Source organism: Anopheles funestus, chromosome 2RL (assembly GCF_943734845.2).
Source record: "Anopheles funestus chromosome 2RL, idAnoFuneDA-416_04, whole genome shotgun sequence".
In the NCBI taxonomy this organism is placed as follows: Eukaryota; Metazoa; Arthropoda; class Insecta; order Diptera; family Culicidae; genus Anopheles; species Anopheles funestus.
Window position 1 is genome coordinate 72,707,121 of NC_064598.1, and position 14,571 is coordinate 72,721,691.

The 14,571-nt window shown below is 44.0% G+C and overlaps 2 protein-coding genes across 3 annotated transcripts; one reads left to right on the top strand and one right to left on the bottom strand.

Annotated features, from left to right (window-relative positions):
- The first annotated feature begins 305 nt into the window (after positions 1-305).
- On the top strand, positions 306-6,764 carry LOC125775154 (transmembrane protease serine 9-like). Its single transcript, XM_049445674.1, has 12 exons — positions 306-402; positions 609-650; positions 719-926; positions 1,003-1,167; positions 1,260-1,345; positions 1,414-1,814; positions 2,601-2,693; positions 3,019-3,119; positions 3,448-3,573; positions 4,264-5,169; positions 5,334-5,495; positions 5,971-6,764. Exons 1-12 carry the CDS (start codon positions 306-308, stop codon positions 6,356-6,358), a joined length of 2,775 nt encoding a protein of 924 aa, XP_049301631.1. The 3' UTR covers positions 6,359-6,764.
- A 2,700-nt stretch (positions 6,765-9,464) lies between these two features.
- On the bottom strand, positions 9,465-10,753 carry LOC125764872 (uncharacterized). Of its 2 annotated transcripts, none has more exons than XM_049429506.1 (3): positions 10,226-10,753; positions 9,985-10,154; positions 9,465-9,916 (listed from the first exon to the last, which is right to left on the bottom strand). In XM_049429506.1, exons 1-3 carry the CDS (start codon positions 10,301-10,303, stop codon positions 9,772-9,774), a joined length of 393 nt encoding a protein of 130 aa, XP_049285463.1. In that variant the 5' UTR covers positions 10,304-10,753; the 3' UTR covers positions 9,465-9,771. The 2 variants fall into 2 exon arrangements, with proteins under 2 accessions (XP_049285463.1, XP_049285462.1); XM_049429505.1 differs by having other exon boundaries at positions 9,985-10,157.
- Between the last annotated feature and the right edge of the window lie 3,818 nt (positions 10,754-14,571).

Consider the following 14,571-nt stretch of genomic DNA (forward strand, 5'->3'; position numbering starts at 1 on the left):
GCAGTGTATCACACACGGTTTGTGCATCGCGCGATTTCGGTTTGTCGCTTGACAAAAGTGAAAGTAAGCCGGCATCGAACTCACCTTCCCCCATTGACGCCATGAGGGGTTGCTGCATGGACTACGCGATCGGTGTTTACAACAACAGACAACGAACCTCCCGCCGCATACACTGTTTGGTGTGCGTTTCGTGCATGGCGTTATTGGGGTTTCGCCGTTTCGCTTCGGCCGACCATACATTACATAAGTTCTTGTGTGCGTTTTATGCTTGGTACGATCGACCGGCGTTCAGTCGCTTCGATACCATGCTGGAACGCGGAACGATAACGTTACTCGTACTGCTCGCGATCGCCTCGTCAGCTGATCGATGGGTTGTGCTGGCATTTCGCAAATCGTTTGAAGGTTAGTTTGTTTGTGGCGTGTGCGTGTGTCCGCTCTTATGGCGTTGGTGGCATTACGTGTGGATAAAGCTGGCGATACACTGTTTGAGGAAGTGAAATGGGAAAGAATTCATAACGGGAGCAGTATCAAGGTTATGGCAAAGTGAATGTCTAGTAATTCCATTTTTTTGTTGGTTGTTTGTGGTTTCGAATTGTTTTCAATTTCAGAACTTAGCGTTCATACACTTCCCGATTCTGGTTCGTTGGAGGGTAAGTAGCAGCTTACGAAACAACGCGAAAGTAATAACAAAACATACTTCTGCCATTTTTCTGCCCAGATTGTTCACTTCGTATGCAAAAGTTAGCTCACGATGAGCCACCAGCAGCACCATTGCAAGAATTTCCTTCGTTTTCGCGAGAATTTGCACATCTGGCAGCATTAGGATGGAAGTCCGCAAACGGTGGTGATATTGAGTGGCGTTGCAGTGGAAGTTTGATCGCGGAGGACTTTGTCCTTACTGCTGCACATTGTACCCAGGATGAAGGGTTTGTAGAAGATGAATAATATCAATCTGCTAGAAAACATTTTTTGCTTATACATACCTTTTTGTGCTTCTTTTAGTATGGAACCGACGGTTGTGCGATTGGGTGATCTCGATCTATACAACGCCAAAGATGATCGTTTTATGCAGCAGATCGAAATAGCCGAGATAATACGCCATCCGGAGTTTAATTTTAACAGCGCATACCACGACATAGCGTTGCTGCGGCTGAAGAAATCCGTGACGTAAGTCGAGACGGGTGCTCAAGTAACACAGCAAAACCCCTTTAACCGGTTTTTTGTTTTGTTTTACTCTGACTCTGGGTGTTGTGTTTCAGTGTCACCGACTTCGTCACACCGGCATGTCTGTACACAAACGATTCCTTAACGTTCGACAAGCTGCATGCTGCGGGTTGGGACTTTTGTGAGTAAACTACAGTCAGAGATGCAGAGCGGTCTAATTTACCTAGTCGGTGCCATATCCATTCTCAGATGCTGAAGTGTCTCCACCGATCGTAACGACGCCACTCAATCCGATCAATCAAGATCGCTGCAAGTTTTGGTATCGTGATAATAAGGAAGCCTTTCGGAAGGGAATCAACCGTATGTTGATGTGTGCGGGCGATGAGCAGCTTCAGAGTTGTCCCAGCGATACAGGCGGTCCGCTACAGGTGAAGCTACTGTCCAGCTCGCGATACACACCGTTCGTCGTGGGTGTTTCGGCGCTGGGGGTACCGTGTGGTGCAACAACGCCGGGCGTCTATGCGAAGGTGCCCCACTACATACTGTGGATCGAAGCCGTTACGAAGCGCGTGTATCATCCGCCCGATTGCGTTATACGATACATTTCCAAGCGGGAGTTGGATGCGTCACTAGTGGCTCCGGAGTTAAAGGTGAGGTAGAGTGTTGATGGAGGAATTGAATATTTTACAACCTCAAATGGTCTGAGTTTCACTACATGAAGTTTAGAACAAATTCTAAATCATTATTTACTTCAAAACACCAAACAACACAACTTACTAACTACGTAAATATGAACGAATAATTCGTCTAGAATGTTTTTACGAAGCTCGAATTGCATTTGGTTTTTTTAATTGTGTACAAATAATGAAACGTGACCTGTCTGAACTAATAGTTCCCTATCGAGGCATCTCATTTGCTGGCAATCCCACAATATCCTGTGGCAAGGCACAACACAGCCAAGTTGGCAGATTTGAAGCTTTGCAGGCATTAGATTCAATAGAAGCCTGTAATTAATTGAATTTATTTACTTCGGCTCCAGACATTTACAGCAGCACAATAAACGCACCATTGACGTAAGGGGTGGTTTGTTGATCTTTAATAGACAGCATGCTCAGCAAAAACCCCTTTTTGCCTGGCAGTTTGCCGTACGGAAGCGGCGATCGACCGTTTACCGGGACACAGGGAACTGGTGCTGTGTTTGATTCACAGAGTATACTGTGTAAACGATAAGCAAACGATACGTAACAAATCGATCCCTTCGTTAACAGATTTAATGCTCGTTATGTTACGCTTCTTAAGCTTGGCTGTCCGACCAGCCAAGAGCTTTCGCCCTGTGTTGGATGTTGGATAGAACATATATATACGCGTCCACTAGACACTTTACGGGTTGCATGGATTGCTCATCGATTCTAGTTTTATTTTTTTTATTTTTGCAGACCACCACCCTGGAAACCCATCTTACCGGCAAGAAGGGAACGGTCGAGGCAAATCCTTTGCGTGCTAAATTGCACGTATTCAAAGAATTTAAGGTTAGTTAAACAACGATATTTACTTGCATTGGCTTGGCTAGCAGTAGCACACCCAGCATACACGAAAGACCATGGGTTTGCCCTTGCATCGGGTATCCAACAAAGCAAGTACACCTTGCACAAGCATCTGCTTCCACACATCACCTCCCATCATCATCAGCATCTCCATTGCCGGGTGTGTCTTGAGCATTGAGCTAGTAAGGAGTTAACGAGAGCATCTTTTCGACTTTTCGTTCTACGATTTTTGGACCTCGCAACGTTCACCGGACACGGATACAAAACCCCTCATCCCGATCCCGGCCTTCCGTTCCTTTCGTTCGTGCAGTGCGCCGTTGGGAAGGATGGCGAGAATGTGGAGTGGATTTGTGGTTGCACAATTGTTGCACAGGACTTTGCACTGACGTCTGCTCGGTGCGTCAAGGATATGTAAGTGGAGTAGCACGAGGGACCGCAACCGAATCTCGGGTTTTCCCCAGGATCGACTTGCCATGGTTCAGATTCATCCATTTGCCCACTCGCAACTCGTACCCTTTTGCTCCCTCCCCACACGGGGTGGAATCAATGATGGCAAGTGGTTGCAAGTGCGAGTGGCCAATGGAACTAGAGCTGCGGAAGGAGGGTTACAAATGAAAATGTTAACAATTTTATCTACATTCATTTTCCGTTTCCAATGTTGTTCCGCCCTGTGGATTGACCGGTCGAACCCCTAAAACTCCCATGCGCAACGGTACAAAAACCTCGAACTGCGAGACAGTGATGTCGATGTGGTAAACTATCGCAACGACTGGAAAAAGATAGCCGAAGTAATCTTCCACCCGGAGTACGACAGGAAGACACTGTACAACGATCTAGCACTGATTCGGCTGCAAACCGACAACCGGTGAGTTGTGATGTTGCTATATTTATTTCCGTTCGCTCTTCCGTTTGCTGCACCGTATTGAACACGATTGTTCTGAGTGGCTACTCCGGCCAGCTTGATGATGGTTAGCGTTTGGGTGTTCTTTTTTTTGTGCAAAACTCGCAGCGAACGGTCCCAAAAGGGGTACGGCAGCCGGAAAGAGTTTATTGATGGCGATTATGCTGTGTACGATGTATCCGCTGCTTTGATCGTATTAAAAGCATGGCTGAAACGGGTTTTCGCTGAGAGCAATACTTGTTATTCAAGTTTGTCCTTTTATCCGGTTTTTTTTTACATTTGAAACTAGTCTAAATGAAGCTTAAAATGTTAAATAAATCTAATATCTAGCTAACAGGCTTATAAAATAATGAACTTAATTTCTAAATTGGTTATTCAATTCCACACGAATGGTTGTTTCTTTAACATCAAAATGTTGTTTAAATAAGTTTTAAATTTAACCTTCCACACGAATAATATTTCCAGCCACTAAACGCTTCAGGATATATTGAAGATTTCTTTCATATTTTTAATTTTTGATCATTCATAGTTTATAGATTTATTTTCAAAACATTCAAAACTACTCAAAACTGATACAGACTTAAAATATTATGTAATAATATTGTTTTCTGTCTCTTTTTTGTACGCATGTCCCATAATCACACGGTGCTTCAGTAACCGATACGACTGGAAGGCAGTGTCATGCGTTGGAACAGCAAGCGATGACGATCAAAGAGAATTGTTCCTTTCCTTCGGCATCGGACCCTACAATCTGAATGACAATGGTCTCACAGATAGCAATACCGACGGCACCGAGCGATACGTAACGGCCACCCTTCAGCAGGTGGCAAATGCAAACTGTACCGAATCGTATAAGGGATACGGAATTCTAAAGAGCGGTCTCAACGAAACCCAATTCTGTCTGGGCTCGGGCGGAGATCATCTCGTACCGGGTGCGTGTGAACCGTGGAACGGTAACGAGGTGCTCAACGAGATTCGCCCCACGGCCGATACGAACCCCTTCCCGGAGGATCTGATTGGTGTGAGTTCGTATGCGCCGGATTGTGGGTTCGGCCGGCGGCCACTGGTCGCCACGCGAGCAATCGCATTTCTCGACTGGATGAACAACGTCATCTACAAGACGATGAACGTGCACACCGTGCCGCAGGTGTTGATGGAGAAGGAGCTCGCCCTGGACTATATCTGCGAGGCGTCGGATCGTGAGGCGGGCGTATGTGCGCACATTGACCACTGTTCGCACCGGGCACTGGCCAAGGATGTGGTCAAGGTTTGCACCAACGAGACGGAACCCATTGTTTGTTGTCCGGTGAATTCGTTCATCGCGACCGCCCACCTGCCGCTGCTGACCGAGTGCGAAACGAACTATCAGCGATTCCGCAAGAAGTACGCCGACTTTGTTGGTGAGCAGTCGGGCCAACCGCTGGTCGAGGGTGACCATCCGCACTCGGTCATGATTGGCTGGAAGGTCAACAAGACGGCCACGGCCTGGCACTGCATGGGAACGTTAATTAACCTGAACACGGTTCTCACGACGGCCGGTTGCGCTAACAGTGTGCGAAGGTACGTTCCTTTGCTGGGCAATGGCAGGGATCAGTGGTACTGCCGCACTGCCAGCATAAATCGTCGGGTCGGGTCGGGAATCGTTTTTCGCTCGAGTCAGGCGATGATAATTTAATTACGTTTTACCGTACACTAACGGCCGGGTTCGGCTCCGATACTTTCAGACGCAGCCCGGAAGTGGTCAGCATCGGTGAAACGAATGTCGCACGGATCTACGATGGTGCAGCACAGATCATACGCGTAAAGGAGACAATCCGCTATCCAAGTTACAACCCCAAAACGCACGACAATGACATAGCGGTGCTGAAGCTGGACTCGGATGTACTGTAAGTAGTGCAACGGAAACTCGTTCGTGGCCAGGCAACGAAGCGAACGAATGCAATATCAATGTTGGTTCAATCATTTGCTAATAATACGGCTTAGATTGCTGCTAGCGGGTTTAGCATGCACATCGTATCGGTTCGGGCCTGGTGCACTATAAGACACAGTACGATCAAAGGTTTGGTTAGAGTTTTCATACCACATGTAGCAGTAATCACAAGTGTTCACACTGGCACTGGTGAAAAGGTGGTATTTTAAATTAGATTTTAAATAAATTATACACAACGCTTGGTACTGTAGAACGTGATTAGACTGGAATTAGATTATTACCTCTGGTTGATTATTTTTCATTGAAATTTTTGCTAAAGCCAATTTTGCACATTTCGTTTGCCTGCTTAGAAAAATGTTTAAATATTTTTTAATAATTAAAAAAAATACCTTTCGTTAATTTTCTATTTTTTGTATCCTCGTGTACATTAGCATTAACGAGAATGCCGTTCCGGCGTGTTTGTGGCGCGATTTGAATCGAACACCATTCTACGGCCAGAAGATACATTTCGACGGTCAATCCTTTACGACGCGGGACAAGAACGTGATACACAACCGAGACTGCCAGCTGTTCACTTCGCACACCGAGCTTACGAACGATCAGCTGTGCTGGCAGGAGTTTCGGCTACGGCCGGACGGAACCGATGCACCGAACTGTGGGCGCAAGGGCGATCCGTTTATTACGCTGCAACGGAGCAACAATATCTATTTGCCATATCTGGTCGGACTGTACAGCTACGACCAACAGTGTGCTAGCGGTGAACCGATCGTTGCCACACGCATCTCATCCTACATCAATTGGATTAGTCTGTACATGTAGGGTGGCATGTTGCGGTTTTGTGTTCCGCGTACGCGTAGGTTTCGGCATACCCGTTGGCATAATTGGTACTACGATTTGCTAGCCTAGCACTAGGCACCAGGCGTCCCCGTACACCTACGACATGGAAACAAATGTGACGAAAATTATCTGCTAAATTGTTACACCGTTTCCACGTGGTCGGTTGAATGTAATTCGCTGAATAGCAATAAAATCCGAACCACGTTTGTACTTCGTGCGAGAGTGTAGATAATTGTGGAGGGCAAATTAGAGCTGCGGATGACAAAGTTTGGAAACACGTACACCAACAGTAATGATTTGTAATGAAATTTGTGTGACAATTTTGGCGATTTATTGTTGTAAGTACGTCATTAGAAATATCTGAAATAAAATCTTCCAAGGACTGTTAGCCTTTTTGAGGTTTTTATTTATTACAGCCATCGCGAAATACGCTTCGTAATCTCTACCTAGAAAACAGAAAGTTTACATCTAAAGGCTCTTTGTATTTGCCAGATATGGATAATAATTCATTTATAATATTTACTCTATTTTCCAAAGGGATAATATCATGCAACAGCAATCTGCTTTTGACTAGAGATGTGCAAATTAAGTAAGAGTGATATAGCGAGTTGTAACGTTGTATTAAACGAGTTTCGTTCACTCACCACGAGGAGTTTTAGCGACCCATGAGTGTGAACATGTAGCCGTGGTGAGTCGATTTGCAAAAAGAGTAAATACGTGAGTTGAAACGAAAATGTGCGAATGAGTTGAAGCAAAAATGAGTTAAAACGATACACATTTTGATATACATGAGTTAAAACGGAATACACGTGTATAATACCCAAACTAGCCAAATGAATATACTTCTCGCTCTGCCTAACTATCAAACCTGCATAAGCAAACCAGCGGGCTAATTTTATGGGCAAGGACATAAAATGGAATCCGCCGCTGCTTAGGAGATTGCAAATTTATAGCATTTTTTAAGTTTTTTCATAATGTTTTTATTCTTTTTTATTTAAAACATTATTTGAGTGAAACGAAACGTACTTCAAAAAATTTGCATTAAAAAACATCAGTTTATAAATTTTGCTAAATTACTTTAAAAAAGGCTAAGGCTATAGCCTTAGGAAATTTTCAAAATAATAGAATTTTTTTAATTTTTTATATTTTTTTATTCAATTTCTGTTTAAAGCATGTAGCAAAGCATTTACAATGATAAGAAACATACTTCAACAAATTCGCAGTAAAATACATCAATTTATAAAATTGTGCTAAATTACTGAAAAAAAGCTAAGGCCTTAGGAAAGTTTCAAATTTGTAGAATTTTTTTTTATTTTTTTTTTTATTTAAAGCATTATGTGAGTGAAGAGAAACTTATTTCAATACATTCGCATGAAGGAATATCAATTAAAAAAATTTCATAAATTTTCCAAAAAAGGTAAGGCTATAGCCTTAGGAGATTTTTAAATTAAAAGAATTTTTTTTAATTTATTTGTTATTTTTTATTCTTTTTTTCATTTAAAGCCTTATTTGAGTGAAAAGAAACTTATTTAAATAAATTCTGGTTGTTTTGGAGCCCCACCACCGACGAAAGAAAATAAGTAAAGTAATACAATATTGTAAGACATGCATATTGTACTCTACAAGTCTCCCGTTTTTTGTCCTTCAGACAAGCCCGCTTTTTCGCTTATGCTGTTTTGATAGTTAGGCAGATCGAGCAGTATATTCATTTGGCTAGTTTTGGTATTGTACAAATGTATTCCGTTTTAACTCATGTATATCAATCGTTTCGTTTCAACTCATTTTTGTTTCAACTCACTCGCACATTTTCGTTTCAACTCACGTATTTACTCTTTTTGCAAATCGACTCACGCCTGCTCACGGTGAAGCACGTCGCAAAGACATGGCCGGGTCACCAATCCATTTCCAGGAAACTCGGTCGAGAGCTGCAGTTCTTCATCCACGACTGTATCCGATCTTCGATAGGTTCGACTCCACCTGATCCAGCCAACGATCTCGCTGTGCTCCTCTACGTCTCGTACCGAACAAGTCGCTGACGAGCACCCTCCTGGTGAGATGTGAGTCCACCATCCTCATCACGTAAGGATTTCTGCACCGCCAAACAGCTCATCTAGCTCGTGGTTCATTCTCCTTCTCCACACGCCCTGCTCGCACACTCCACAAAAATTAGCCTTTAATAGTTAAATTAGCCTAAAAATAGCGGAGCATTGGCGTGCTCCGTTAGCGTAGTACAAGACTGGTATCCGTAGAAGACTGTCGGATGTTTTTAATAAATTTTTAAGTTGTTTAAAAATATTTAATAATCATCAAAAGTTTAATTTCTCAAAAAAAAGCTTGGAAAAAGTCTCCAAAACCTGTAATGTTGGTAAGACCCTTTAAATCAATATGCAATGAAGAAAAATTGTGTTGCTTTCAGCACCATTCATAACTCCTTTTCCCCTAATAAACTTTGAATGGCAAATAATTTGTTCAAACAAATCATTCAGCTCTGGAAAAGCACCTTAAACAGCTGTGTCCAGCAGCCTAAAAATATCCACCATCTTTGACCTTTTCTGTCTGTTCACCGCATTCCTCGTGCCGAACCCTTAAGTAGCGTTGCCTAATGGGATAATTTTATGACGGCAACTAATTCCAGTATCGTTTGCCATTTGTCGTCTGGTCTGGCCTGATCTGGAATAGTCAAACGTTTGTCTTGATCCATTGTACAAATGGTGACGAATATATATCGGGCCGTACGCTCGGTCGTTTTGCCAGTGGAATCCTAATTTATTCAGCTACTTGAGAACTGTTTGAAGTTGTGCCGCTCCATCTAAACCGATGCCGAGATAAAGTTCCTCTTTCCATGGTGGATAAAACGCTCGTACCACAGTCGCAGCAGATGTGGTCAGATGTCAGATTGGGACGAGCGCATATCCATCACCGGTGGCTTCATCACGCTTTAAGTAGGTTTGTGATGAAATGAAATCTTGCCTGATGGTTAATGATAGTGTTACTTTATTAACATTTCAAAGGATAATAATTATCTCGGAGCAGGAACGGTGGTGATGCGGTCAGGTGAAGCTGATTGTGGCTAACCACTCTCTCTCTCTCCCCAGGCAGCAAAATCGCCGATGTCGCATGAACTTTTGTATGGGAGCAACTTCATCCAATTTCTCATCATTATGCCAGCAACAGCAGCACGGTGGATGAGGTTCATGCGACGCGTCGCGTGGGGTGTCATGCAACATTCAAAATGAATCTCATCATTTTACCCCCACCCTTTCGGATCGTAAAAAATGAGAACACGAAAAATTCTCTCTCAACTCTCTTCCTTTATTACTCACCAATTTGCTCACACATGCTTTGACCCCTCCCGCTTGGCTACCGCCAGCTGATCCGCGCCTCGTACGTGCCGATCAATCCATCCTTCCTTCGGTCCGCTTCAGCCGCGCGCGCTTGCCCGTTCGCCTTCCCTCTCGCCCCTCGTACGTCTTCCTTCCTCCACAAGGACGGGCTTCCTTGGAATACCGGTGCTTGGTGCTGACGGCGTCCGATGGAAGACTACGAAAAAAAGCAAAACGGAACACTATTACACACACATTAAACACTCACGATCACTTCAAACTTACCAAAATTTTTGCTGCATTTTTGTGCAATCCAACTGCACCCTGGTCGCCAGCATTCCCGGCAACTTTAGCTGCTCCTCCAACCGGAAAATGATTCCTTCCGCTCCTGTGGTCCCAGGCGAAATTGTCAGTAGTCCTCGGCGATGCGTATTGATTGGCGCTGGCATCCGATGCTTCTAGAGTAAACGCATATATTTCACACTATCTTTACTTCACTAATAATTTACATAACTTCTAAACTTACCATTATTTGTCCGGGATAATTTATTTCCTGCCACTCCGCTTCACCATCGCCAATTTCGCCGTCCACCTTCACACACATTTTTTCACTTTACGGGACAAAATAGATGCTAATCTTAATCACACTTTACGCACATTTCCTACGCATTTAAATAACTTAACTATTTCTAAACTTTCTTAACAAATTACACGCCACGGAGCTGAACCGTGTCCAGCAAAATTAAAATCTGTTTGCGAAAATGTCCACAATTTCTCCAACAAGAGTGAGAAGAGAGCCAAAACAAACGGCACTATGGTTTATCTCAAATGAAGGATCAATATTTTTGACCATAAAAATCATGGATATTATTGACAGAAAATAAAATCCAAAAATGGTAGTAATTATTAAAGGCGAAGATTGATTTGACCTTCTTGATAATTAAAATGAATTAAGAATTAATAAAATCAATTTTACATGCTAAAATTTGCATAAAAACGAAATATTTGCAAAATTATCAAATTTTTACCAGCTCCATTCTAATCCAAGCCATTCACCCGTAGTGATCCTAATCGGCGCCATCATTTGATAACAGCCAATCAGGATGGAGCTTACTTCTGCCGAGTACGATCCATGGCCGACGGCGTGTGTGTGTGCGATGCGACACAGCGAAACCGTTCACTTTGTTGCACATCCGAAAATGAACAAGAGCGAGATGAGCGAGAGGGAAGAAAAGCTAGTTAGGGCCAGAATGGGACGGGAATAGCTTGCAACAGCTGCTCTCGGGCGCGACACTTTCGTTTGTGGGTGCGCTGAGCCGCGCGGGGTAGAAATCGCACGTGAAACGAGGGGAAGTCATGCAACATTGCTACCTGGGTCTGTCTCTCGCACTCTGTGACTGTGATTGCATCGTGTGCTACCGACGTACGTTTAGCACCGCCGAATGTCACAAGGCGTTGCTATATTGTCGATGCTTTTCGCAAGTGTGTTGGGACAAATTGAGACGTTCGATTGTGTGACACTGTTATCATGATGGTAGCGTGGAAGAATATTCTGTAGCGCGGAACTTGCGATACAATTTTGTTGGTCGGCGATGGTTTGGGGAAGACCAAGTAAAGGCATGAATAGAAATAAGCACATCCATATCCGATGCAGCATTAATAATAATGATAAATTAAATTGGAGGAAATTATTCATAATTGCGATTGTTGGTCGCCCGCTGAACGCATCCTTTTAAGACGATACGGCGCAATCTGATCAAAGCAAATTACATGATTGGCAATTAAAATAGACTCGCCGCCATATCCCTTCTAGCACAATATCCCGATCCCGGATGGTAAACGGTTGAACCGATGGGGAGCTCTTGTTACCGGCAATAAGTGGCGCGTATCGTGGTGGTAGAAAATCAATATGTACACCTTTATCGATATGACATGATTCGCCAACGAACCACAATCGATAGGCTTATCGGAGAAAGGGCAACATTCTTTAAGCTTTGCATGAATCGATTCCTTTTGCGTATGGTTAGACGCTTAAAGTGCAAACAAAAGCCTTCGGGACATATGTATTACGAGATGCATGCCATTGCGCATTAAGAGAATCAATAGCAACGATGGCCGAGGAATTCTTCAAAGAGCGATCCATAATTAGTTCATGCTACCGAGATAATTGATGAAATTATGTTCAATGCTTAGATTGGGGAATGATTGTTATTTATTCACTGATTACAGGAATCTCATTTAATTTAAAATATTCATTCAACTGGACTAGACTGAACGATAACATTTGGGCAGAGTATTTATGTTTCCAGTTCAATGCCATTGGTCATAACGTTTATGGAGTTTTGAACAAAATACCAAAAACAGAATCCAAAAAAAAAGAAAAACGTGCCTTGCAATTTCAGCTTGACAAATATGCCAACATTAAGGAAAGAAACTATTTCTCAAACTGTTAAAATGATGAATAAACATTTCCTGCAATAGAATTCATGCAGTGATGTTGCATTCTACCGCTTTCAATCAAGCACATATGCTCCATTTTCGAAGTAAATATTCGACTTCAATCATTCGTGTTTCTGCCCTTTCTTTCTTTTTTTACTTCTGCAGTTCTCCTCCCGGGGTATTTTCCCACACGCTTTTCTTGCTTTAGAGCCGTACACGTCAATATGTGGAAAATATTTGCTCACAAACGTCCCTGCTTCGCACGATCAACCGTAATCCTTCTTATGCTTCATGCTCTCAATACAACTCAATACCCGTTGCTCTCGTTCCGCCGGTACCATAGATTCGCCATAAACACTCAACTTCAATCCGATCTGCAATAAACATGCACCAACACACGCCGTGCCACCAGTTCCAGCTTCGGTTCCCCAGTCTCCGAAAGGAAAAGTGCAAATTCGCACACTCGAAATCGCACGGAACGCAACAAACTCGGGCATTAGGTGGCAGGAGCAGTACGAGGAGAAGGGCCACGGACAAACGTTTTGATGTAAATAAACATATCAAAGTCGATCCTTTACCATTGCCGTAGGGTAGGTTGAGTTGCTGTGAAAAAATCATCCACTCGGATGCTGTGTGGCGCAGCCCGGCATGCACTGGAGACCGAGGTCGTAAAAGCAGGCGGGAATTGGTAACGAAAGGCACGCATCGATGGGACGAAGCCGAACAAAATACGCATAAGATCTAAGTTGCTCCTTTTCAGTCAATTCGTATGGGCTTTTGGGTCTTCTTTTTTTTTGCCCGGCCCCCCCTCTTTGCCGCGCCGCTTGTGATGTTCGTCCGTGTTCTGGGAAAACCAGTGTCGAAGCTGCACAACCTGTTCACTACTGATTTGGAAATGTCTGACTGCCGTTGCTACTGTGATGATGATGATGGTGCAGGCAGGAGATTGTTTTCGATATTCCAATCTTCATCTCATCATTCTAAAATGTGCGTGAGCACAATATTTGTTTTGTACCGTTCCAATTCAACATTTCGGTTCGGTTCGTCAGGTTCCCTCTCTCTCGGATGGTGCCGTTTATCCCGTTTTGCTTCAAACCAAACTAACGAAAACTTCCCCCTAGATATGGGTGGCGGGTTTGCGGAGTGCGGTGGCAGTGTGATGGCCTTTAAAATGAAAGTAAAACCCGAAGCACCATTCAGGTGAAACAGGGTCCGTGTCCTTAAACTACGCCCCGTGCAGAGTTTAGCACAGTGTGGCAGGATCGCACCGTAACACGTACCGCGTGGTGTGGGCCTTTCACGACCCTCGTCTGCTCGTTCAACCGTGGACATAACTTTGCCCAATGAAAGAAGGAATAGTAACACAGCTAACGACAAACAGAAAAAGAGTTTACAACAACCAGAATACACTCACAAAAAAACCATACAAAATCCCCTACAAAAAGGGTAAACGGGTGCTGCAGGTCGAAAATTAAGAAGGGCAGATTGAGGCATGAAATATAGAAGGCTCCGTTGAATTATAGATGAACCAACAAGGCAACGCCGGCAATACCGAATCAGGCGGAGATCAAGCCTTTTCGGGCTTCGGAATCATCCTCGGTTTGCCTTCCATCACGAAGTGTCCTCACGTTTGAAAAAAAAAACGCCCATTTCCCGGCAAGTCGGTCACAGACCAGCCAGCAAGTCCGTCAGTCCCGGGGTGGTAATGGAGCTTGGAATGAATGTTTCGTGCATCCACGGCCTGGGGTCTGGGCCCGCACGAACGATATATGATGTATGTGAAGAAACTGGAAGGAAATACGCAAAAAAACTTGTGCACGTCAAACACGGTGGACACGTAGAATATCCTTAAAAGTGAGGAATACAGTGAGTGGTCGGATGAAGCTTTTATTCATTTCAAAAGCTATCCCTAAGCGACGATGGTAAAGGATGCAATGTGTTGATGCAAAAGTACTCCCATTCTCCGGGAGCTAAACAGAAAAAAGAGGTGTGGCTGATAATTTATCCGGGGAAAGTATATGAAACGGGGCAGTGGGAGCCTGGAAGGTGAAAGGGTAGCAACCTGGGAGGGAGGCACGGCCCACTATCGTCAAGAAAGACTCACACTGAATATGAAAGAGCGAAAATAATTACGTCGATTTGCTCGCCCCATGACACCTGCCCGACACCTGGGTTGGGCCCTGGTCCGCATGACGTCCCAAACCAGGGTTTTTGTGCGCGTGTCCCCTTGCCCGGAGGTCGCAACGACCAGTATGTGGTAGATTGGTTGAAACATTTCGAGGCATCGGTGTAGGCCACGTATTCCGTAGGGCAGAATGATGCGATAACACGCCACATGACCATCCACGTTCATCATACGTGTGTGTTTCCAGGATGGCAAAATGTTCGGCAAAAGTTTGTCAAAGTGTTGGATTTGAATAGAGGTCTTGGGAA